Source organism: Phocoena sinus, chromosome 13, assembly GCF_008692025.1.
Source record: "Phocoena sinus isolate mPhoSin1 chromosome 13, mPhoSin1.pri, whole genome shotgun sequence".
Lineage (NCBI taxonomy): Eukaryota > Metazoa > Chordata > Mammalia > Artiodactyla > Phocoenidae > Phocoena > Phocoena sinus.
Window position 1 is genome coordinate 22,797,602 of NC_045775.1, and position 19,060 is coordinate 22,816,661.

The 19,060-nt window shown below is 55.0% G+C and overlaps 1 protein-coding gene across 1 annotated transcript in view; it reads left to right on the plus strand.

Annotated features, from left to right (window-relative positions):
• Positions 1-1,400: 1,400 nt before the first annotated feature.
• The window catches only part of TOGARAM2 (TOG array regulator of axonemal microtubules 2), a 51,068-nt gene continuing 33,408 nt past the window's right edge, over positions 1,401-19,060 (plus strand). The window contains 14 exon segments of the mRNA XM_032652234.1: positions 1,401-1,428; positions 3,135-3,332; positions 5,179-5,269; positions 5,524-5,749; positions 6,197-6,305; positions 6,735-7,016; positions 7,636-7,847; positions 8,574-8,764; positions 12,245-12,290; positions 15,256-15,377; positions 15,379-15,421; positions 17,888-18,065; positions 18,292-18,417; positions 18,420-18,455. Of these exon segments, the coding sequence (XP_032508125.1) occupies positions 1,401-1,428; positions 3,135-3,332; positions 5,179-5,269; positions 5,524-5,749; positions 6,197-6,305; positions 6,735-7,016; positions 7,636-7,847; positions 8,574-8,764; positions 12,245-12,290; positions 15,256-15,377; positions 15,379-15,421; positions 17,888-18,065; positions 18,292-18,417; positions 18,420-18,455 (1,888 nt within the window).

The following is a 19,060-nucleotide window of genomic DNA, read 5'->3' on the forward strand; positions in this document are numbered from 1 at the left end:
GGGGTATAATTGCTTTACAATGGTGTGTTAGTTTCTGCTTTATAACAAAGTGAATCAGTTATACATATACATATGTTCCCATATCTCTTCCCTCTTGCGTCTCCCTCCCTCCCACCCTCCCTATCCCACCCCTCCAGGCGGTCACAAAGCACCGAGCTGATCTCCCTGTGCTATGCGGCTGCTTCCCACTAGCTATCTGCCTTATGTTTGTTAGTGTATATCACACTCTTCTTGTCTCTCTCCAGGATTCGTTTCACAACCTCCTGCCCTGTCCACCCAAACATGTTCTCCACCTGCAGCTGCTGTGAGCTTCATTCATTGCAGTAACACTAACGCCATGGGGTATTGATTGCTTGCTAGGGGCCAGACTCAGTACTGAGTGATTTTTGTATTTTATTGAATATATTATTGAAGTAGGGTAGGCAATATCTCCATTTTTGCAATTAAAGAAACTGGGGCTCAGAGAAGTTTGGTAACATGTCTGTGGTCACACAGCTCTCAGGTGTCAGAATTTAGTCTCATTTACCTTTGTATCTTAGTTCCTCACATATGACTGAATGAGTGAGTGGATCTCAGACTTTCAGTGATAGACTGAACCCAGGAGGTCAAATCCAATAGATTCACCTGAGAACACCCAGAGTTTTCCCTGGAGGTCTATGGGGTGGGCTACCTCCTGCGTGGGGAGGGGAACAGGTGTGTGTGAGGAATGGAGGTGTGGATGGGTGACTATTTTCAAGGAGACACCTGGGGTACAGGAAGGGGTGTTCTGCCCAGTCTAAACTCTGGCAATAACTAGTGGCAAATCTTGGTTAATTCACATATATTTTCTGTGCTTAGTCCAGAGGCTGGGCTTGCGTCTCTGTTTCGGTCCTAAAATTTTGTCAAAAACTTCCTTCTCTAGGAAAGTCTGTCCCGGGTTCCTCTTGAGGGGTCTGCACGAAAACGCAGGTCAGATGATGTCATTCCTCTGCTCAAAATCGTTAGAGATCCCCTCGCCTGCAGAACAAGCCCAGACCTGACAGAGCACTGCAGGTACCGGCCCTGGTCCGCCTGCCTAGACTTGGGCCCTCCTGCCAAATCCTAAACTCGCAGGCCCGTTCGATCCTCTGTGCCTTTGCTCAGAGCATGCCTTTCCCCCTTCCTTGCCCATCTTTTTTTTTTTTTGTGGTACGCGGGCCTCTCACTGTTGTGGTCTCTCCCGCCGCGGAGCACAGGCTCCGGACACACAGGCTCAGCGGCCATGGCTTATGGGCCCAGCCGCTCTGCGGCATGTGGGATCTTCCTGGACTGGGGCACGAACCCGTGTCCCCTGCATCGGCAGGCGGACTCTCAACCACTGCGCCACCAGGGAAGCCCTTCCTTGCCCATCTTGATCCTTTTTCTTTCCCGGCCCTGCGAGGATGCAGCTTTTCCACGGAGGGTCTCCAGGTACCTAGTGAGACAGCACTGCAGAACACAGACTGTGTTCTCTGGGCATTGCAGCGAGCATTCCCTGCATGGCATAGAATTGCCATGAGGACAGCTGGAGACCCATCTAGCCTGAGCCTCTTAACTCTATAGACACATCTGTCTCCTCCTCGTGAGGGGCGCCTGCGTCACCTGGGTCTGTATTGTAGGACTGGAGGACTGGCCCCTGTAACTTTAAAGGTAGTGTGGGTTTGCACGTTTGTACATGGGTGTGAATGTGTGCGAATGTGTGCGCGTGTGTGTTCATGTAGGGTGGGGGAGGAGGGGGAAGAACTCAGACCTGACATTCGTGATTGATTATCTACCAGCAATGGTACTGAATTATTTTTGTACATGACTTCATTTAATCCTAACAAAGCCCTTTGTTAGGACGCTTTTTCAGATTAAGAAACCAAAGCTCAGAGGAATTAAATAAACTTCCCAAGTTAATTCAAGAGGGGCAGGGCAGGGGACTTCCCTGGTGGTGCAGTCATTAAGACTCCGTGCTCCCAATGCAGGGAACTAGATCCCACCTGCATGCCGCAACTAAGAGTTCACATGCCACAACTAAGGAGCCCACCTGCCGCAACTAAGACCCAGTACCACCAGATAAATAAATAAATATTAAAAGAAAAAAAAAAAAGAGGGGCAGGGCAGGGTTCCAACCTAGCTGTGTCAACCTCAAAGCAGAGTTCCAGGTGTCCCGAGGTGGGCGTTCAGGGGCAGGCTGGGGCAAGGCTGTGGGGTGGGAGGGCTGCCTACACCCGGGGCCCCTCTTCAGAGAGTATTTAAGGGGGGCACATATTTTGGGTTCAAACACTAAGTGTGGTAACTCGGCCGTTTTGCCTTCCTCTCTCTCTCTCCTCGCCTGGACACGGCACTATTGTTCCCACCAAACACATCCGAGCAGATGAGCTCTCTGACTTAATGGAACCCACATTCCAGGATTGGGAGCTGACCCCCTCCCCAGTCCCCCTGCTCTGGTCTCTCCTCCCTACTCAGATGCTGGCCCTCCTGCCGAGGGCTGTTCATGTGAGGACCAGACTCTGCCCAGCTCCCTTGGGAGCAAGGTGGACCCGGAGTGGGGCACTGGCTCCCTGTGGGCTGTGCAAGGCACAGGGCGGTTGGGATTTTGTCTTTGGGGCCGACATTCTTTCCTGGGAGACTCCATGTTTGTTTCCTTTCCACCTGAAACCTGAGTCCCTTCTGTCGCCTTTCTTCATTCCTGTGGTGTTGGTCACCATGGCACCTCTTTAGCCATTGCTTTAGTGGAAGGAGTAGACAACGTCAGTTACCTCGGGCCACCCCTCTCCCTGAGTGCGGACACCGAGGCCGAGGGTGGAGGAGCCAGCCATCTTGGGCGATCCAGAACTTCAGGGGTGAGGACGGAACCCTGGTCCCCAGAACCCCCTGGCTATTAGCCCTTTAGGTCAGGGGTTGGCTCTTCCAACAGGGGACACACTCCTTGGTGCCCAGGACAGTGCCAGGTCAAATGGGGGTTCAGTGAATTGTGCCTCAGGGGTCAGCACTAAGTACTGTCCATGCCAAACCCGAAAGCTTTGTCCACATTTGGAATGGAATTTCTGATCCTGGTTTTTATAGTTTGGACATAGATCTTTAAGTTGCCACCAGGTCCTGGGGAGGTGGCACCCACTGCTCTCACATAAGACATGGTTGTCTGTCCACAGGTGTGGGCACCTCCACGTGGGCAGGCACTGAGGAGGCCCTGCATGTAGACCCTGAGGGCTCAAAGGTGTGGATGCAAGTGGTGGGCAGGCCTAAAACGGGCTCTGCCTACTGGGTTGCCTGGGCAAGCTATGGAGTGGGCCCAGGTGTCTGCCAGGGAGTTTGTGGCGAGTCGGGTGGAGGACAGCCTTGCTCAGAAGGTGCCGCTGGACCTCGCGTATCTGTGCTCTAAGGCAGCTTCAGATCTTCTCTTTAGCCTCCTAGATGTGACGCTCTGGGCAGACTGAGTAGCCATATCCACTTTGCCGCCTAAGGTCAGAAACAGGGCTGGTCCTCTTAATATAAGGGAATCTGAACTATAGCCCAGTGGTTCTCAATCCTGTCTGAACATCAGAGTCCCTCAGAAGTTAAGAAAAACACAAAACAAAAAACCCCAAACAGATCCCTGTGGCTGCTCCCTAGAAAACTCTACCTCACTTGGGGCCTGGGGTGAGGCCTTGGAATCTGTCATTTTAATCAGTTCCAGGAGACTCTGATCTGCGGCTGAGGTTGAGAACAAGGGCTGTAGCTCGATATCGCTTTTCCACATGGAATTCACACAGAAAGTCTGCGCTCTGGTTAGGAATGGGTAGCAGGTGTCTGTGTGGCCTGCAACCCTCAACTGCCCCCAAAGCCTGGACCTCCAGCTCGTTTGCTTTAATTCAGCCGTGGAAGGTCTGTCCCCCCAGGAATGTTCCTTCTGGGCTTTGCCAAAGCAGCCACCTTGCCAGTGTCTTGGGTCTCTCGCTCAGTGGGGGCGCGGAGTGGGGTGTTGGGAGCCGTGGAGCAGAATCTCCCTCCACGTTGCTCGAGAGAAGTGCCGTGTCCCTCTGCTATTCCTGACAGCTTGTCGCTACCATGTGGCCAAAGCCCTATCCCAGCTGTCAGCAGACAGGGGGTTGCCTTCTCCTCTGATCGTGAGGAAAATTCTCCTCAGACAGAGAACCCGAGTGGCTTGGAGGCTGTAATCATAGAGACCAGGCAAAGGCTGGGCTGGGCTGGAGCCACTGTTTGTCCAGGAGGGTTGCTAGGAGCCGCTCGGCCTTCTGGGGCCTGGGTGGGGACGCGGCGGGCTGGCTTCCAGATGGAAGGCAGGTTTTCTCAGTCCCTGGGTTGGGATTTGTTGCTCAGCAAAAGGAAGTTGCACTGCATCCTGCCCTGTCCCCAGATGATATCTCGAGGGACCCTACTCTCGAGTAAGAAATTGGGAGATTTGGAGATGTGGCCTTTGCCCTTGATTTTATCACTGATCAGCTCTGGCCGTTCACCTCCCTGCCTGTCAGGGTGAAAATGGGTCACTGTTATCTCAGCAGAGAACTTAGAAAATTGTGTGAAGTCACAGCATCTGCGGGGAGACCCTTATCACATGGAAAAAGAATGAACTCAGGTCAAGGGCGGGAGCAGATGACTGACCCCAGAGGGTTAAGGGAGGCTGGGAAGGGCTTGGCGTGCTCAAGCGGTCGGCACAGGACACTGAAATGGCTGAGAGGCTCTGAGGTTGGCTTGGTCAGCAAAGTGAGAACAAGGGCCAGGAGCTTGGTACATGATGGAGGACTGGTGCACCTGAAAGAAAACTGGAGAGCTGGCCTCCGGGGAGGCCCTGCCGCGTACCCTGCGTGATAAGAGGGGTCACAAAGCTTGACACTCCGCGTGAGCTTCCAGGGCAGCTGGCAGAGTGATGAGGAAAGTAGGCAACTGATGGGGAAACAAAGTGTCAGACTCCCCCTTGATAAACTCCACCTTCCCCAAGACCCTGAGTTGTCCAGAGCAAAGGCGGCTTCATGGGTTTCACGGACACTCTTCACAATGAGCTCGGCCTACAGTCATGCAGCCCGGGGACTTGGTAATTTTGAAGCATCCAAGAGAGTCCAAATGTTATAAAAGAAGCGTCCTTGGTTTAGTGGCAGATTTCTTCACTGTAAGAATGCTTTAGCTCCGGGCGGGCTTCCCGCGAAGTGGTATAAAAAGTGTTTGTGACTGACTTCTTTCTGCCTCTCCCCATCATAGGTCCCTGGATGTTACAGGTTGGGGCCCTCTGGATACCTGAGGATCGTACTCACGCCCAGAAAGTAGCTGCTCCCTGCAGACCACCTCCCAGGTGCCTTCTCCACCCAGGGCACGGGCACCCGTGACGCTGTCCCCCAGGTAAGGGGCACCTAGGGAAGTCATGAGGGGGTGGGGATCTTCCTTGGGTACTCCCAGGGGCTCCGCCTGGGGGGATGTAGCTGGGCTGCCGGGCTTTTCCATCCGGGCCAGGCTGTCTGTGGGCCCTCCCTGCTCAGCCGTCCGTCAGGGGGCTCCCTGGCCTGAGACTATGGCCTCCTCAGCCTGAGCTTTGCCTCCACTCTCGAGCTGGTGGGCTGGCCGAGGGGCTGAGCGTGGTCTTCTGTGGTGGGAAGATGGAGATGGGCAGAGGATACTGGAGTGGGGCCTCCAGGAGCACCGGCTGGCCCCGTTTCCTCAGCTGACAGGGCAGGAGAGTGGGAACAGTGTGGCCAGCTCCGTGGCGGGAGACTGGGTCCCAGGCCTGGCGCTGCCACTGGGAGCCAGCTGTGTGGGCCTCAGTCTCCTCTGCAGAGTGAGGGGATCAGAGGTCCTGCCCTGGAGATAATGGGTGCTTGTGAGGTGGAGGGCCACTTCTCCCTGGAGGGCTTGGAGCAGGGGCCTGGCGACCCCTTGGGAGGGGTGTGGAGAGTCGGGAATGCCTGAGCAGTTCAGGAAACAGGCCATGGTGCTCAGGGCAGAGCACCTGGGGAGCCCGTGAAGGAGGCTGAGAAGGTGTAAGTGGGGGAGGGGTTTGGAGCCAAGCTGGGGGTAGAAGTCAGGCCGAGAGGGCAGGGAAGACTGGGCTCTGGTGGGGATCATGGTGCCCTGGCTGGCTGGAATTGGGATGGCAAGCCCCCACCTGAGGGCCAGGCTCTGCTTTGGGGGACGGGCTGCAGAGAGCCCGGGGCAGTCTGTCCTCAGTCCTGGCCTCAGTGGACTCTAAGATGCCGCTCTCCCTGTGATTCTGTCCCCCGGCAAGGTTCTGGCTCCGGTGGCCGTGTACTGTGGGAGCATCCCTTGGACCAGTGCTGGGCCCCGTACACTCCTGGGGGGAAGCAGTGACTCCAGCCCAAAGACTTTTGGAAAAGGTGAGACTGGGGGACTGGGCCTAGTGACTTGGTCACATCAAATGGCCTTCGAGTGCCCAGGGCAGCCTCTCTGGGGCCTTTGGGCAGAGATGGGGGATTCCACCTGACAGCTGCCCAGTCAGGGCCGGTGACCATGGAGCAGGGCTTGGGCCTCGTCCTGGAGGGAGGAGATGGGTGTGTTTAGATGCCCAGCTGTGTCCTCAAGCTACCGGCAGGTATTATTTTTACTTTGGTCCCTACTGAAAATGCCCTTTGGTTTTAGGTGGGTCCTTTCAATCCTGTGCCTCAGGGGATGGAGTTGTACGGAGGGGACCCGCAGGAACAGGGAAGTGGGGCTCTTCTAGGAACCCCGGGAAGGCAGGGCTGTGGTCCCTGGCTTCAGGACCTGGGCTCCTCTAGCACCGCAGCTCTGGTCTCTGCTTCCCTCAGCCTCCCTCTGGCCAGTGCTAAGCGTCCTGTTAGAGAAGCCGTCGCAGCTCTTGAGTGGATGTGGGGACCCTGACAGCCTCAAGCTGGATACTTCCCTGAAGGGCTGGCAGGACAGGAATGGCCATCCCAGGAAGCTCGGGGCCCTGTCGCTGGGCCCCCAGCCCCTGGTGCCACTTCCTTCGCTGGAGTTGGAGGCCAACCGTGTGGCCTGGGACACCACTCAGATTAAGGACAAGCTCAAGACAAGGAGACTCTTGGAGGACTTGGCAGCATCTCCCCGAGGTGAGCCCTGGGCCTGTCCACCTGCCACCTGGGCTGTGAGGACCAGCAGGTGTCCAGCTGGCAGCTGGGCTAGTCAGGGGGCACCCGCCAAGCACCCTCTCTCTACACCCTCCACCTCTTCCCTGGAACGCCGTCTCCCACCGAGGCCTCTGCAGTAGCTCCCAACCTGCCTCCCCATTCTCACCCTCGCTGCAGAGGAATTCTAGTCTTCTAGTCTTCACTGCAGAGGAATTCTTTTTGAACACAAACCTGACTATATTCTTCTTCCCACTCCCACCGGCTGTGCTTAATGCCACCCAGTGATTTTCAGATGGACGCAAGGACTAGAACCTGCTGTCCTCACTCCTAACTCAGTACTGATTTTGTTTCCCTTTCTACCCAACCTGCCTCCGAATTGTAAATAGGTAACTTTGATTGACACTTTCCACCAAATTTTACAGGTGTGGGAAAGGACACTCAGCAGAGTCTAGTGGTGCGGGTAGAGCTGGGGGGGCGGATCTGCGCCCTCATCTCTCCGTCTCAGTTGCCCCAGGACATAAAGCCCTGTTGCCAGCATCTCAATTAACCCCATTCCCCGCACTCCTGGGACTAACCTACTCCCCGTGCCCACCCCATACAGCCTCTCTGGATCCTGGGGGAGCCCCCAAAGGAGTTCCCCTGAGGACCGCCATCCCCCGGGCTGCCTCTCAGAGGCTGCTGAGGGTGCCCAGGCCGATGCCTCCCATCCAGAGCCTCCCCACCACCCCGGAGGCCAGCGGAACCAAGGACAAAGGCCTGGACCCACCCAGGAGCCATCAGGGACCCCAGGAACTGAGACCCAGTGCCCAGGAGGTAAGGCGGTTGGACTGCTCTGAGTCTTGCTTCCCTGCCCTTCTGTTTTTCTTTCTATCCTTTACCAACCCCTGTTCCCAAGCCCTGAGCTTCTCTGGAGGTGTCTTCTCTGGCTTGGGAGTTGCCCCAGAGGTACCGAGCCCAGTCCTCCTGAGTAGAGGCTGTGTGACCACCTGTCTTACACTTGGTGGTTCCCAAGCCATCTCTGATCTAAATGTTCCAGAATTCCTCATGCTTCTGGCCCTCCCCATTTTTGGTAAGGAAATGTGGCAGAGGGGAAAGAATGCTGGGCTGGGACTCCGGGGATCTAGGTTCTGGTTTTCACTCTGCCCCTCATTGGTTGTGTGACCTTGGGCAAGTCACTCCCCTCCCTGGGCCCCAGTTTGCACTAAAAAGAGGGAATTGGACCAGATGTTTTTGAGGATCCCTTTCAGCCCTGACGTTCTAGGATTTTCTGAAATGAGAACAGAAAAACAAATAATAATAATAACAAAAGGGGTTGGAGTAGGAATGAGGGGGTTCCCTTCTTGCCTAAAATGGTAAGGAAACAATGAACCTGGGGGTCCCAGGGTTGTGTGGCTGGAAAGAGAAACAGAGGATAGTTGCCAGCACTTCTGCCCAGGTGGCTGCTGTTAGAAGGGACTGCTCTGTGTGAGGTGCCTGCGAGGTGAGCATCCAGAGTGGAATGTTTCATGGACCACACCCCTCCTCCACCTCCGCTCCCAGGCGCAGGTGTCCCAGCAGTACCTGCACCGCAGTGACAAGAAGATGCACGAGTCCCTGGGGGGCATTGTGATCCCGTCCATCCCAAAGGACAGGGTGCCCGCCGGGACCTCCTCCTGCCCGCCTGGCTCCCTTCCCAGCCTCTTGCCTCCAGGCCAGGACATCCTCATGGGCCTGAGGCCTGCCACCACACGGTAAGCAGCGCTAAGTCAAAAGTACCTTGCAGTCCTCTCTCCTCTACCCGCCAAGATCCGTTTGGGCTCCCTATGGCTAAGCCTCCATGCCAGGGCAGAACTCTAGGGGCTGGGCGTGTGAGGGGCAAGGTCCTCCACGGTGAACCTCAGACCTGGGGTGGTCACAGCTCTGACCCTTGACTCCAGCAGGAGGGGTGTATGGGCTTAATTAACAATGTCTCGGCCTCTGTCTTCTACAGTGTGCTGATGTGTGTGGTTGCTGCAGTGTTGAATAAAATACAAATTATTTTAAAGCTCTCTTGAATTCATGGTAGCTCTTTGTGACGACGTATCGATATTTTCTTAATTAATGGACACTAAAAATACAAATATTATCGTGTCTGTGTATATGGGGGGGAGTCCACAAAACTTTTGGACGTAGAAAGGGGTCTTCATACCCCCAAAAGGCCGGGAATCAGCGGGTAGAGGATCTCTGTGTTGTAATGAATCTGGACTTACGGCTGGTAAGTGGGACAGAGGGTGCTCTCCACATGGCCAAAAACGTCCCTGTGGTCAGGCCAGACTGCTGGAGTGACTGTGTGTGTATGTGAGAGAGAGAGAGGGGGGCGAGAGCGTGCGCTTTATCTGGGGTCTGCTGTACCTATTTCTCTCAAGCTTCTTCTCTCCCTCTGTCTCCCATGCTGTCTTCCCTTCTGACTGTAGGTGTGTCCACATCTTTCCCACCCCTGGTGCAGTGTGGGAACCCACTGCGGACCTGCTCCTGGGTTTGAGTTCTCTACCTGATTTTGCAGTTGACCTCCCTCCTCCTTTCCTGCTCAGACACCCTCCTCTCCCTCCCCTCTGAGAGTTCTTGGTGGCTCTCATGACTCTCTGGCCCCAGGTAAGTGACCCTCCCTCCCATCCCACTGCTCTTGACTTTTTTGCACCACCTGAGCTGTTGAGGCCCTTGGACTCTTCTTCCTCACCTTCCTGACTTTAAACCTGCTTCTCGACCTTCCAGGCAGCCTCCTGTGCACCTTCTTTCATCATTTCTTAAATTTGTTCCAGAGCCCTTTGCCCCCCACCTCCTTGTCCTCCCCTGGGATCTTATCTGTGCGGTGGCTTCCAAGATCATGGGGGATGGGTGACTTCCGTGTCCCCTGCTCTTACCCTGAGGTCTCCCCAGAGTCAGGCTCTGTGCTTCCATCTTCCTGTTGAGCACCCTCAGGGTCCTCATGGCTGATGCAGATCCAGCATCAGAGGCAGCGAGGGAGGATGTGTCACCGTCATGGCATCACGGACAGAGCACCTCATGTTTCCCCAAACTGCCTCCCTCCTCCAACCTCCCGATTTCCACCAAGGTGCAGGTGTTCCCTTTGATCTTCCAATTTCAGCATCATCTTTGACTTTTGCTCCTATTGCCTCCTGTTCCCAACAGATTGCCACATCCCGTTAGATCTTTCTTGAACAGTAAGAGAAAATACAAAAGCTACCACCCCCGTCTTGCCCCTGCCTTTCCTCTCAGTTTGCACTTACTGGCTCCCTTTTGACCTCCCCCCATAGCTCCCACCCGGTCTCCTTGCAGCCCTGGGCTCTCCATCCTAATCTCGTGTTTTCATCTACCCCCTGAATACACCTCTTCCATGCATCTCACCTTTATGGACTTCCTGGTGCCAGCAGCTTAAAGATGAGTCTCCCTGGCCAGACATTCAGCGTGTCCCAGCCCACCACTCCACACTTCCTCCTGTGCTGCTCTACAGGCTCTGACCCACCTTTCCCAATGCCTGTGCTGAGCCCTGGATGGCACCTCTGTGCAGCCCCAACATGAGCCTTTCCCCCTTGGCCCGCCGATCAGTCCCTACGTTTTTCAAGCCCCAGCTCCACATCTGCCCCCGCTCTCAGGTCTTCCCTGGCCTCCTCAGGGGAGTGGGGAAGGGAAGTGCCTTCTCAGCACTGTCCACAGGCATCCAGCCTGTGCACTGCCTGACTACCTCCCGCCCACTGATTTGCTCCACGTTTATTTAAACCTCATTTCTATTCTTAACTTGGAGCACTACAAGGCAGGGGCCATATCTGGAAATCTCTGTGGCTCCCATGGTGGCAAGCTTGGTCCTGGCCATGGATAAGTATCTGCCCATTTGCTGTCTGGTTGTGACATGGATTTCTCTCCGTTGCCTCTGTGAGGCTAACAAATGGCTGGGAGGGAGCCTCCATTTCCATTTCATCCATCCTCCCGTCCAGCCATGCATCCATGCATCCGTGTACTCACTTAAAAGCTATGGGGCACCACTCTGTGTCAGGCATTGTGCCAGGTGAAAGCAAAGCCCAGCAAGACAGCCAGGGGCAACCACAGGGATTTCCCAGCTCCACCTCTGCCCCTCAAACCTGTTAGTGCTCCTGGGCAGTGGTGGGTTCCGTGGTGAAGACGCAGCGGAGGGGCTCCCTAGGCTGGGTGCCCTGGGGTGTTTGCCTACTGGCTGCAAAACACACAACCCCTCCATGTAGGTCCTGACCCGAGAGGCTATGCGAATTCCAGGGAGCAACTCTGAGTCTTGACTGGTCCAGGCCCACCCTGAAGCTCTGCCCCTCCTGTAGACCTCGGGTCCCCTGACCTCCACAGACCCCTCGGATAGGGGCCCCTGGATCTGGGCAGGCACTGAAATGGGCTCTCCTACTGCCTGTCTTCTAGCCACCCCGGCCTGGGTCATTCCACTGAGTGAATCCTCTGAGGCCAGAGCACAGGATGTTGCGTTCCAGTCCTTGCGTTGTGGCTTGTGACCCTGTCAGCCCCCCAGGGGGTTCTGCTGTCTATGCATTTCCCCGTGAGAAGAGAAAAATCCATGTTGGATGATGTGTAGCTGGTCTTCACATCATGAAGGCAGGGATTGCCATCTGTCTTAGTGATGCTGTATTCCCGCTAAAACCAGTGCCGGGAATGCCCCATCTTCCTTTCCTGTGCTTAGTTTGGGACCGAACCTCTGTTACAAAACAGTGGTGATTTCCCATCAGCAGCAAAGGGGGTCAATCCCTCGAGACCCTGAGGGACAAGGGTGGGGGGATCACCGAGCTCCCATGGAGTGGAGGCTGTTTGGAGGACTTGAGCTCAGTCTGCTCTGAGCTGGAAGGAGATTTATCCTCAACTGCGGCAGCCGCTCTCCTGCAGACAGAGCAGGGCACGGGGCTCCCTTTTGGACTGAGCAGTTTTATGTCGAGGCTGGCTTCCTGGGGAGTGGATGGGCTGTGCCTCTGGAAAATGGGGCTCAGAGCTGTGTCTGGACACTGAGGCTGGCCTGGCCTGGGCTGCCGGTCAGCCTGCCCTCAAGTTTGCGGAAGGGACTGCATCTCCTGCGGCTTTGAAGCCCTGGCCAGGAGCCTCTTTACAGGGCCACCCATGGCTCCCTCGGCCCTTGCCCCCTCCTGGAGCTAGCCTGGGTTCCTCACAGCAGGAGCTCTTGCTTGCCATCTCTCATGGGTGTTTTTTTTCTCCCCCATTCTTTTAAGATTGGTTCGGGAGAGTGGGCCTTGGGAGAAGACCCCAGATCACTGGGTATGTACTCGCCGTGCACACCCCCATGTGTTTTTTGACTCTCTGGTTCCTGGGCTGGATCATGGGATCAGAATTAGGGCCAGAGGAGACCTGGGTGCTGTCAGACTCAAGCCTCTCATTTCACAGACGGGAAAGCAGAAGCCACCCTGGTGCCACGGACGGTGGCCCCTGCTCTGTGCCGCCCTCCACCAGCGCAAGTCGCTTCATGAACACCCAGCTGAGACGGCGCTGTCCCCATTTGACAGAGGAAGGGGTTGAACTGAAGCTGGACCTTCTCCCTGGCCTCAGGACACAGAAAGCAGCCTTGATGCATTTGCACGCAGGTCCTCAACGGCTCCAAAGCTGGCGCTTCTGACCCATCGTGTGTCCTGCTGCCTCTGCGCGGTTCTAAGTGAATAGAGGATTCCTCTCCAGACAGAGTGAGAAATTAAACCACATCCCACAATGCCTTAGTCAGGCCCATCCCGGAAGGTTTCAGCATCAGGGGAATAGAGCGAACCCGGGCTGGCAGCGAGGCAGGTGGCCGAGGCCCAGGGAGGCTCTCCAGCCTGATGACCTAGTTTGTGGAGAGGATGGAAGGCTGGGGGAGCGGACCTGGGCGGAGCACCCTGAGCCTGGGCCGCAGGCGATGGGGGGCTAGAGGCGGCTGCTGTGCTGACGGGCAGGAGGGAGTGGACTCTTGTGTAGCTTCCCAGCAGCTTACTCTGTAATCAGCTCAGCAGGTGGGTCAGTTGCCCAGGGGGAGGCTGCTGCCCAAGAGGCCTCAGGGTTAAGATGCTCAGCTGGGCCCGAGAGGCAGGCCTGGCACAGAAACCTCTGTGGTGGCTGCATCTCCCCCTCTCCCTGGCTGGGCTGCCGCGGGGTAGCTGGGGCAGTCTGGTGTGGCGCACACTGGCATCCAGTGTCCCTTAAGAGCTACCCTGAGAGCACTGGGATGGGGCTTTGGGCCGGGGGACACGAGCCTGTAGCTTCTCCCTTGTCTGCCTCACCAGCTTGTTGCTTGAGAACCAGGTCCCCTGGGGGCAGGGGCCAGGCTGCTTGGACAAGGCTTTCTAGGGTGCCTCTTGGAGGCATAGGTGAGAAGGGGCTACAAAGTGGCAAAGTCCTTAAGGGGCTCTCTGACCCTCCGGCTGTCGGCTGGGAACAACATTGCCCAATTTGGGGACCACGTCTGGCACGTAGTAGGGGCTCACGTGGTATTGTCTGAAGCTGAGGGCTTCCCCCAATCTTGTGGCTTTTCCGCAGTCCCTGCCCTTGTCAGCTGGCACCTGGACACCTGTACCCTCGGTCCTACCTTACTTCTGGGCAGATGGCGGCTTCGCCCCTCCTCCCCCTCGGCCCTGGATCCTTCTCCCAGGAGGGATCTTTGGCAGAAGGTGTGGGCCAGGCAGAGATCTGGGGTGACCCAGGAGCCCTGCCGACCCCCAGACTCAACACCACCCTTTCTGGGACTTCCCTGGGTGGTCCCGTGGTTAAGAATCCGCCTTCCAATGCAGGGGACACGGGCTTGATCCCTGGTCAGGGAACTAAGATCCCACATGTCACGGGGCAACTAAGCCCACGTGCCACAACTACTGAGCCCATGTGCTCTGGAGCCCACGTGCCACAACTAGAGAGCCCTTGTGTCGCAACTACTGAGCCCGCGCACCACAACTAGAGAGAAGCCCGCGTGCCACAAGGAAGATCCTGCATGCCGCAACTAAGACCAGATGGGGCCAAATAAATAAATAAATATTAAAAAAGAAAAGACAAAAACAAAAACAAAACATACCTTTTCAGCCTCAGGCAGCCCCAGATGGTGACCCCCATTCCAGAGGACCTCTGATTTGCAAGTTCACTCAAGGACAGTGAACTCCAAACTTTGTGAGGCAGGAGAACCTGGTTTAACATTTCTTTCATTAAAAGAAAACGAATGGGGGCTTCCCTGGTGGCACAGTGGTTGAGAGTCCACTGCCAGTGCAGGGGATACGGGTTCAAGTCCTGGGCCGGGAAGATACCACATGCCGTGGAGCAACTAAGCCCGTGTGCCATGACTACTGAGCCTGCGCTCTAGAGCCCGTGAGCCACAACTACTGACCCTGCGCGTCTGGAGCCTGTGCTCCACAGTGGGAGAGGCCGCGACAGTGAGAGGCCTGCGCACCGCGATGAAGCGTGGCCCCCGCTTGCCCGCCGCAACTGGAGAAAGCCCTCGCACAGAAACGAAGACCCAACACAGCCAAAAATAAATAAATAAATAAAGAGAAAACGAATGAACCTACCCGCAGACTGCCTCTATTACCAGAAATGTGCTCTTTGAAGCCATCAATTGGGAAAATATAGAATGACAAAGAGATACTATGGATTTGATGTCCTTTGGAAATGAATTTGTATTTTATCAATCGTAAGAGCACCTGAAGGTCACTGGGTCTCATCTTTCCTGTCTGTAAAATGAGAGCCCGGGGCTGGCATTAGTTCTCTGGGCCCTTCATGCTGTGTCATAGTCTCAGATAGGAGCATGGTGGTATATAACAGTCAGTGGGCTCATTTTATTTTTCCTTTTTCTGAAGTACACACCTCCCAGTTAAAACAGACTTACGTTCTCAGGAAATATCTTAAAACTCTTAGATAACGGATCTGCCCCTATTTCCTGCCCAGCATCCTCCCTCCTCCCTCCCCGCATCCCCCCACCCCCAGTCTTAGAATAAGGTGTGCAGTACCAGTTGAATGAATGGATAGAGGGATGAAAGGAGGAGGGTGTTGCTCCTTGGGCAGCCTGTTCTATACGTGCCAGTGCCGCCCTGTAGAGTAAATTTAACCTGTGTCTTTCTCCAGCAAGGAAGCATTGGGCAGAAGAACTGAGGGTGAGGGGCTCAGGCAGGAAAATGTCACACCAACCACAGGGTCATAGAGTCTCAGCCCCAAAGGGATGGCTGCTGCTCCTGGGTGCTGGGCGTCCTCAGCTCCATTCTTGTTCTCTACTCCTCAGAGCAAAAACCTTTGGTCCTGCCCGTTTCGAGACAGGTCTGCTGCCCCTGAGAAGCCTGCCCTGCCTTCCTCCTCAGTCTGCTCTATTCCGACAGCCTTCTCCTTCAGCCACGCCAAAGAACCCAGCCTTGCTAGAAGAAGAGGACCAGAAGGAGAGTGGCACCAAGGTACCTGGAAAGCGAGGGAAAGAGGAAGCTGGGGTCAGAGTGGACCACTGGCTGAACACACACATGTTTCTGAAATATGTAAGTGTGGGACCAGCTTGAGGAAAGCAAGGAAGAGCCCCGAGGCAGCTGCCCCTAGTACTTGAGGCCAGAAACCTAATAGATGGGTTTGGGGTGAAGGCTGGAGAAAAGAAGAGAAAGAAGAGAGGAGAAGGATGGAGGTAAGGGAGACTAGGTGAAGGGAAGAGTACAGTGGGGAAACTGAGGGGTGGGGATGAGGGAAGAAGGGAGGGCAGAAGGAGGTCACACATGGTTCAGAAGCAAGTAGGATGTGGGGGAGAGTGCAGAGGGGCTTAGGTGACCAAGCCTAGTAATTTGAACCAACACCCAAGATAGCAACCCAGAGGCAGCTGACTCAGAGGCAGATCAGCCAAAGGCCTGTGCCTGACGGGCTGACAAATACCTTGGACTTCTAAGGTGACCTTGATCCAGATGATTCATCCAGATTCTTGTCCGGATGAATTTAGTGAAACGTGGAGAGTCACTGTCATGGTCATTATTTGAAACAGAGATATAAGAGTGCAATAAACATATCTTCAAAGCCTGCTATATGCATATACTAGGGGACCCAGTGATGCTAATAAGGTCCAGGCACCACATCCTCCCACTCCAGCGAGGGTGACAGACCATGAGACAAGGAAGAGAAATTCAGGGCCATGAATTGATCTCATCCTCCACCACACCTTAGCCACTCACTCCCATGGTCATACTGTAGACGTTGGCACTGCAAACAACTTCACCACCGTCACTTCTCAACCTCAAACACCCCATTCACTCACCACCTTCTCCTACTGTTCTAGCTCAATCCATCTAATATTCCAGCTCTAGCACTTGTCCTTCTCCTGCATCAACAATGTTCTCCTTGAAACGGGATCATTCCCACCAGCATCGTAGCTCTCTGTTTCCTCTCTCATCTTAAAACCAAACCAAACCAAAGAAAATATTGCCTTGTGTCTCTACTCATCCTCTTCTGAGTACAGGCCAGTGGGGCTTAGTCCCCGCCAGCCCCGCTGAAACTGCCCCCATTGAGACATCAGTGAGGCCACCTTCCCACGTGCAACACATCTCAGTGCTCTTCCAGCTTGACCCATTGCCAGCTTTTGTGGCTCATCCTTCTTGAATTCCCCACTGAGGGACGGAGACGAGGGATAACTTCTTTCTTGCTTGTCTGACTACATCAAAATTAGCTCCTTCCTGGTCCTTCTTTGCTGGTGCCTTCTTGTCTTCCTGACCTCTACGTACTGGAGCCCCCAGGGCTCAGACCTCTAGCGTCTTATCTATTTATACAGACCCCTGTGATTTGATCCAGACCATGGCATTAGGTACCACCTCTATGCTGAGGGCTCCCAAATCTCCCTCTCCAGCCCAGGACTTTCCCCAATCTCCAGTAGCTGTTAATTTATATGACTATGTTTATATAGAACTGATACTCAACGTCTCCATTTAGGTCTCTAATTATATCTCAAACTTACCTCATCCAAGGCTTAACTGTTGAACTCTTACCCCCGCAAAACCTCCTTTTCCCCACGTCCCCTTCCCATGAATGGCAGTAAAAGGCAACTCCAGCCTTCCAGCTGCTCCGGCCCCAAATCTCAGGCCCATCCCTGCCTCCTGTCTTTCTCTCTCATCCCACACCTCATATATCAGCCAAAGCTGTGGGCTCTGCTTTTGAAACATGTCCAGAGTCTAGCCATTCTACCATCTTCATTCCTGCTATCCCAGTCCAAGTCCCCACCTCATGGGAACCCTTGTTCTATTTTTGCAACTTCTCGTGAGTCTTAAATTATTTCAAAATAAAAAGTTATTAAAAACAACACTTAGAAAATATCCCCCATCCAGTCAAAAAAAAAAAAAAAAAGAACAAAAAAGAATCAGATCACATCACTCTTCTGCTCAAAACCTCCAGTGGCTTGCTGTGTCCTCCGGAGGAAAAGCCCAAGCCCCCACCATGGACCACAGGGCCCAGTGCGCTGTGGCTCTGGCCCCATCCCTGCCACCTGCGACCTGTGTCCTGCCCCTCCTCTGACTCAGAGTGCTCCTGCCTGTGTCCTCCTCAGGACTCCCAGCCACGCCCAGCACACCTCAGCCTCAGGGCCTGCTCCCCCGCTTCATTTCATTTATGTCTCTGCTTCAATTTCACCGCCTCTGGGAGTCCCCCTGGGTCTCCCTACCCGAAACAGAAGCCCCGTCACCCTGTGTCCCTTACTTGCCTTCCGGTGCATGTCGCCTGATACTTAGAGGCTGTCTGTTTGCTGTCATCTCCCCACTCCATGTGGCTCATGGGGAGCAAGGCCTTTGACCTTTTGTTCATTCTCGGAACAGCAATCAGCACACAGGAGCCACTCACATTCCTGATTGATGGAATGAAGAAGGTACAGAAAGCACACTTGGGTCCCCAAGGTGATGGAGTTTGCCTTGATCTTGTACTGGATCCAGGTCACCGTAGCCAGGTCTGCCCAGGAGAAGATGTGGCTGTAGCAGATTAAGGAGATGGAGTTGGTCCGGAGAGTGAAGGAGCCGGAGAGGGAGAGGGGGAGGGAGCTCGCTTCCCAGAGCCTGGGCTCCCGGAGGACCTTGATGAAGGAAGGTACTGGGTGCTTGGGAAGGCCTCCTCAGGCTGGGGAGACTTCTTGGCCAACACCTGGGCCAAAAGAGAAGCTGTCCACGCCTCCCACTCTCTCCGTCCTGAGACAGGACAGGGAGCCGCGTCTGCTGTCTTGTAGCTCACTGATGGGCGCATTTCCAAAGGGGGACTCTGGGGCCGGGAGACAGGCAGGACCAGCTCTGTCCTCGGATTTTCTCTGCCTCCACAGGCCTCCTTACCCTCCGGGGCAGTGGGACCCTCTCTGTGCCCGCTGGGCTGAGCAGCCCCTGCAGAAACAACACTGACGTCATCCTGAAGAAGCGGGCCGACAGGGCCTCACTGCCCAGCATCCCTGTCAGAAGCAGGAACTCAGCTTTGCCCGCCGTGCTTCAGGCGGGACCTAGACCAACTGGCTGTGGGGGCACGTGTCCCCCTCGCTATGCTGTCTTGGGGTGCTTTGGGGTGTGGCAAGGGTGACTTCTGCTGCTCTGCTTCTGCCAGTTGCCCATGTCGGAGGAGGGGGCAACCTGGGGTGGTCACCTTGCCAGAGACAGGAACAGTGTCTGGAAGTCAGAAGTATCTGGGGGCCAGGCTGGGGACCCAGGGCATTGTAACGGGAATTGTGGATGGCTGGACAGGTGTGCCCAGCCTGCGTGACATGTCCTAGAGGACTCACCAGTGCACCAGGACCACAGATGCTGGAAGCAGCCTCCATGGGGGTAGCTAGAAACACCAGGAAGAGGAAAAAAGGGTTCTGGGAAGACCCTGGGTTCTTGCTTGTTGCCTTATAAAATGTCAGGGCTGGAATCTGAGGACCTGAAGGTCCTATGGGACACTCAGGAAGGTGCCAAGGGACAAGGGGAGGCCCTGTCCCCATTCTACCAGAGGAGTGTCTATTTTGTCTCCCCTTTTTGAATACTGGGGCTCCACGTGGGATTTCATTTGAAAAGATTTTGCTAGTAAAGAACATTTGAAAACAACCAACCTGGTTCAGAGTT